Source organism: Scylla paramamosain, chromosome 2 (genome assembly GCF_035594125.1).
Source record: "Scylla paramamosain isolate STU-SP2022 chromosome 2, ASM3559412v1, whole genome shotgun sequence".
NCBI lineage: Eukaryota > Metazoa > Arthropoda > Malacostraca > Decapoda > Portunidae > Scylla > Scylla paramamosain.
In genome coordinates, this window is record NC_087152.1 from 727,648 (window position 1) to 734,017 (window position 6,370).

A 6,370-nucleotide genomic window follows, 5' to 3' on the forward strand; every position below is an offset into this window, starting at 1 on the left:
GTCTCACTGAAAAAAGAACCATTGAATGGAGTGCAGCTAAATTACAATGTTAATCTGATTTAGAGGCCACAGCAGCGGCGCCTCAGCGAGGGGAGACAGGAAAGCCCCGAGGGTTAACGCTCCGGCATTTCCCGGCGTGGAGAAAGTCCACTCCTTTAATGATGAAAGCTTAATTTTTTTCATTGATATGATGTAAGAATGTCCATTTCATTGGTTTTTGTTACATTCAAGGAACTACTGCAAGTAACCAAAAGGATAAAGAAACTATAGAAAAGATATAATGCGGACAAATATCTTTTATGTTATTTCATAATCATAAACAACCCCTGCTTCATTTGTCTTGTGGTCCATTCCATCCATGCATTCCACAACATTCTGAAACTCTCCATACTTTGTTGTCTAATTGACAGGCACTGTTCTGTCACACTTCTCATCTGTTACACTCCACATGTTCATCACTCTATGGTTCTTACATTCTCTTCCGTAACTGGGACTTCAGTCTACACAAGAGAACAATTATCACAGTTGTCAACCTTTCCACAGATACACCTCCACTCACCATGGTCTGGCATAGCGCTCCTCAAACTACACACCCCTCAAGTCTGTGTCCTTGTCTCATTTACACCCACTGACCTTTGCTTTCACCATTTCACTAGCCTTCTTCCTGCCTTTGTGACGTTCTCAGGTATGTCATCACACCTTGAACGTTGGCACACTTGCAAGCGCCATCTTGTCAACCTTTTCTCTCATACTTACAATCTTTACTACTTGCACTCCATAGTTAACACCAAGAAAAAACAACATGCAGTTAGTAGTAATTAGTTAGTACAGTGTTTTAGCATAGTTAGCAAGCAGACTTTTAACTACAATCGCATTAATGAATACGATGTTTCATACACTGATGTTACTTTCAAACAAGGTGTCCCATCTGTCAATACAAAGCACATCGATGAATAAATCAGTATCGGATAGTGCTCTTTCTTCATGTAGTAAGAGGGCACTCTGGTGTTGAGCAACAAAAGGGCTGAAAAAAAAGGCCAATTTGCGTATGTTATACTCAGGTTCCCTCAGCTTGTACCAAGGTATGTTCTGTTAACTATTTACTGGTTCATCACACATTGTACTCAAGGTTGACTGTCACTGCTGCCCCTTGCACGTGACAGACGAGGCAGAACGAGTCCACAGTCGATGATCTTGACGCTGCGCGATGGGATGAGAGCCACTGCCGAGTGCACCACCTCCATGCCCGAGCTCACCTCCCCGAAGGCACAGGCAAACTTGCGGCCAGGGTCATCTCGCGTGCAGATGTGAAACAAAGCGTCCTGTTCTGGAGTGGCCGCCCTGGCGGCCACCACCAACCCGGCCATCTTCTTTCGCATGTACTGGCCTTCCCACTCCAGTCCCTCCACCAGGCTCTGCACGCTGGCGCCTCTGTTATCTGTGAGGTACCTGCCCCCGGCCAGCGTCTCCCCCATGCTGCCCTTCTTGGCGACCCCGTGGAACTTGCTGCCGCGGTATGAAGGCCCGTAGGTGCCCATGCAAAGGCTGAGGAAGAGGTGGGCGCGGCGCAGGTGCCTCCACAGCTTGATGTATACGCGGCCCAAGAGATGTTCCTCCGTGCCCACATCCAGGAACACTTCGGGCTGAGTGTCGAGTCTCAGGGACCTCAGGAACGGCAACTGTGGAAAGACAAAGGCCGCGTGACGGCATGGAAGGAGAAGGACGTATTGCCAAAATACTCATACAGGATACTGAATCAGAAATGAAGGCGTGAGAAGTAACTAATCTAAGTATTTCTTTAATATAGATGTGTCTAAGATTGAAGGAATAGAAGGATCAAGTAGGAACAAACACAGCACAGAAGTTGTACCTGCAGGTGGAGGTGGCTGGCCACGTCCTCGCTGGTCAGGGCGTAGGCGTGCACGCGGCCATTCTCCCAGCTCAGCCTGCCCTTCCGTCCGTCGCACACCGTCACCCTGCACTGCACAGGGCACGTCCACTCCTTACACGTCACTGGCAGCTCCTCTAGTATCTCCCCTTCATTGTCCTCACCAGACAGGCCGTAGTACCCGTCCTCACTGAGACCGCTCTCCGATGCAACTTCTTCTTGACAGAGGGAAATGTTTGTCTCCGCCAGCACGGTCTCCTCGCCGCCCACAGTCGGCGGATCATTGGTCACCCCGGAGTCCTCCTGACCAGTGTGTGTTTTCACGGCTGCCTCCTCCCAGTTGGACTCAGAAACAGATTTCTGCCGAGGCACCGCTGCCGGGCAGGATTTGGTGGCCTCGGTACAGGATCTGCATCTGAGAAGCATTTGTTTTGCTTGGGAGGCTTCCTTTGACAGAGTGACTCTCATCTCAGACTCAAGGCTTCCCATCATTGTAACGGCCAGCACCATTCCCTCAATGGTGGTGGTCTGGGCGGCCTCCTCCTGTATCCTGGCCAGTCTGTTACCTAGGTCGTGTAAGACTTGAGATTGGTGGGCGATACAGACCAGGCGAGTCACCAGTCCAGCCATCTCCCTGAGCAGTTTCCGCTGTCTCTGATCCATCTCCCACTTCAGCCTCGCTCCCGTCACTTGTAAGTGATGCCGCTGGTTGTTTACAAAGTCCTGCGTTGCCTGCACGTCATGCCCCTCTTTCACGTGTCCCTCCAGCAGGCAGTGGCCACACAGCACCACGTGGCACTCGGAGCACCAAAAGTCCATTGAGGAACCATGGAACTCACACTTCCTCTCGTCCTCTGTCTGAAGCAAATATGGGAGGTCAGATTTGTATTAGGTATCACATAGTCATGCGCGTAACATTTACATCACTTTGTTATGTACGTAGAATCATGGACAAAAACTGAGTAAAATGCTGCATTCACTACTAGTACTGTTTAGTGATTTCCTCAGTCATAAGTCCTGATCAGTTGACATAACTCTATCTACAGCAAGAAAGACAAAAAAACAAACAAGTGCAGAGAAATAAGCACAAACAGACGCACATAGAAACTAAAAGAAACCAAAAATATACGATGACAGAGAAAGACATACTTACAAACAGACATGGAGACTGATAGAAAACATTTATTAATTCTGAAAAAAAAAAAAAAAATCATTTCCCATCTGACCATCTTGACCATCCTTCTTAAGCTCTTAGAGAGAAACATGAGACCACTCCTCACATCTCACCTGAGGTTGGGCCTTCCCGCAGCTCTCCGCCAGGTTTAGAAGAGCGAATACTGGAGGGAGAGAGCTCACAGGCGGGTTCTCGTGAGGCGCTCTGCAGGTGGGACACGAGAAGCAGCTCATCAATTCAGCACTGTCCTTTTCTAGTTTGGCCAAGCAGTTCCGGCAGAAGGCGTGACCACACGAGGGCAGCACCACTGGCTCCCTCTTCCCCGCCTTGTACCTGTCACGACAAACCCCACACAGCAGCTCCTCCTCCATTGTCCTCGCTTGGGCCTGTGGAGATGTGACAGAAATGAGTGGGTATAATTTTTCTTAAGAGAGAGCTATGAAGATATGATAAAAATGAATTGATGTACTACTTTTTTCCCTAGAGTAAGCTGCACAGATGTGGCAGAAATGAATGGGTTTATTTATTTTTCTTGAGAAGAGCTGTAAAGATATAGTAGGCGTATTATCATTATCAGTATTTTTCATAACGAGAGACAGACTAAAGGCAGAACCAAATTCAGGAAATGAAGAAGAAAAGGCTCGATATTGTTTCTCGTTATCATAAAACATTGTAAACATAAGGCAGCGATGAATATATGCTTATTTACTTTTTTTTATTTACTTTAGTTTGCTGTATATCAATGGTGTTTCATTTCATACCAGTTATGGCGTTTCATATATAAATATCCCTTGTCTCCCTAATGACTTATAAAAAACAGGCAGCCATTTAGTAAGAACGGAATTTCCTGAGCACCTGTTTCAGCAATATATTATCAAACCACAGCCTGCGAGGCCACTATTCTTAAACGCTGCTTTTTCTCATAAGGATTATCTTTCAAAAGCCACAAAGATTATTAGTCGGGTTCTCATAGGTGTTCCTTTTATTGACAGTGTAGAATACTTGTTAAATCTTCACTATTATCATTAAAACACCCTTGGAAACCCTTATAACTACCACTACAGCATGTTGAAAGTAGTGGAGAAGGAGCACTGAAGCGTTTGAGAACACGGATTGCTGTAAGAATGTTGTGACATAGTTAGATAGCCCATATTTCATTTTCTGAACTTCCAATCAACAGCACTTTAATTTTTATTATCTTTTCTAATCAATATACAATGTCTTTTCTCTGTAGTTTTCCCATGGGTGTAATTACTGTATTAACCTGGCATTTTCTGACCTTTTTTTTTCAGGATATCATACTGTCTTCTCATCGTCCCTCCATAAATATATCTTTTCTTCGTCAACAAGACATCATATATACATTTTTCTTCCACATTACATTCTTCCACACCTCCTACAGTTACAGCGTTTAATACTCTAACCTGACTCCTTGTTCTTCCACTACAAAACATCAACACAAACGCTATACTTTACCTTTTATAGTCACAGGAGAGAGAGGATTTTGTTCAGTCCAAGCTGGCTGGCTGGGGCGAGGAAAGAGCTCTGGACGAGGCACTCAGGTCCATGAAGCAGTCGTGTCTCCGCTGCACTGGTCCCCTGAGTCGGAGGCAGTGTTGGACAGGATGTGTTCTCTCCGGATGTCGTATGAGTTGGAAAGAGGGAGTGACGGAGGGAGCAGAAGGGGTTTGTTATTGTAATGACGTCGATAACAGCGTTTCTAGTGACTGATAATAGGTATTTCATATAAGTCATTATAATAAAACTAAGGACATGGTTGTTAGTAAAAATGATAGCGACACTATTGGGTGAATGGAGTTCAAGTCCAAATACATATTATTAATGGTCCATAGGCACTCACAAGAAACATTATATTATCCATACTTATGTGCTATGAGAGTAAAGAGTGAATTTGTAAATTGCCCAAGTCCGTAATCTCGTGTTTCGGCGTCTTATCTCGTTTACAGACTCTGATGGAAGAAAGGATTCTCAAGAGTGTTCTTATCATTCCAGTGGTACTTTCAAAAAAGATTCTGTACCACTGATGGAAAACATTTTGAAAATCCGACTATCCATCTTTGTGGGCTTTGAACAGTTATTATGAGAGCCCAAAAGTTTTAAGAATGCGATTTATAATGTGACGGCAATGTGAGTTTGAACTCTCTCACCTTGAGCATTTTAAATGGCCACATGGATTATTCCTCAGAATTTCACATCTGCTTTCCCAATTATGATGCAGAATCCTTGTTAAAAATACCACCATAATCATGAAAGCGTACTTGATAACACCAATGACCTCCATTTCAACTGTTAAAAGTCGCAGAGTTAAGGGCGGTATTCTGAAACGCTTTGCTCTTTCATCACGACCATTTCCAAAGGCCTCAAAGATGAATAGCCGGGTTATCAAGAGTGTTTCTCTTGTTGATGATGTAGAAATCTTGTCACTAGAAACACCCCCCACCCAAAAAAAAAAAAAAAAAAATCAAAACTAAGATGACTAAGGTGAAACTAAGATGGGTAGATTCCCAGCCCTCCAAGGTGGTTCGGAGCATCCCTTTCGCATTTAAAGGTCTCATCTGATGGACTTTAAGGAGGAAAAACTGAATTCGTAAATATGTTAGCTTATTTTCTATAACATGATAGCCACAACGGGAGCGAATTTGCAAAAGAAGATTGGGATATTGAATGAGTTTAGTGGTGATTATGAAATGAAAGTCAAAGCAGCTAAAACGATGTTCTTTGTTATGAACGGCGAACCAAGAGACGCAGAGTCCCTACACGCCGACGGGCAGGTGGTGCAACACTGTGATGGTTGCGTGTACGTGTACCTGGGAAGCCCTTTCACCTGTGATGGTTCAATATCGTCTGTCGTGAAATTACACGCACAAAACAAATTATGTCATGTATTGAAATTTGTCTCTTTTATACGAAAACATAACGATGCGCCAATCATTGTGAAGCGCAGTCTGTTTGACACGGAACATGTGTCCTCACTTTTGTACGGCTGCGAATCGTGGGTGGGCGCGGATGTCAAGCTGGTCATTAAAACAGAGCTATGAAGGAGCTGTTAGGGGATGAGAAAAACAACCTATTATAGTGACTTTGCTGATCTTCCCGTCTTCTTCTAATCTCTTGTTATTTCACCTCCCCAGTGATGTCTATTACTGATGTTACATGCTAGCTTCTCTGCTCTTCGTATCTGTCACACTTCACTTTCAGGTGATCAATGTTCTCCTTCACTCCTATACTGATTGATACAAAATGAAAGACAGGAAGACGAAATTGAGCCCCCGTACAAAACACGTGGC

General features: G+C 44.4%; 1 protein-coding gene across 1 annotated transcript; it reads right to left on the reverse strand.

The window, feature by feature from the left end:
* Nucleotides 1-276: 276 nt before the first annotated feature.
* LOC135107921 (uncharacterized) lies at nt 277-5,170 on the reverse strand. The gene is made up of 4 exons (XM_064018339.1): nt 4,539-5,170; nt 3,176-3,448; nt 1,871-2,746; nt 277-1,679 (listed from the first exon to the last, which is right to left on the reverse strand). Exons 2-4 carry the CDS (start codon nt 3,431-3,433, stop codon nt 1,125-1,127), a joined length of 1,689 nt encoding a protein of 562 aa, XP_063874409.1. The 5' UTR covers nt 3,434-3,448; nt 4,539-5,170; the 3' UTR covers nt 277-1,124.
* Between the last annotated feature and the right edge of the window lie 1,200 nt (nt 5,171-6,370).

Coding starts and splice junctions, on each gene's coding strand:
- LOC135107921 (XM_064018339.1), bottom strand. CDS start 3,433: ATGGAGGAGGAGCTGCTGTGTGGGGTTTGTCGTGACAGGTACAAGGCG. Junction 2,747..3,175: donor GCGGGAAGGCCCAACCTCAG/GTGAGATGTGAG, acceptor TATTTGCTTCAG/ACAGAGGACGAGAGGAAGTG. Junction 1,680..1,870: donor CCAGCCACCTCCACCTGCAG/GTACAACTTCTG, acceptor GTCTTTCCACAG/TTGCCGTTCCTGAGGTCCCT.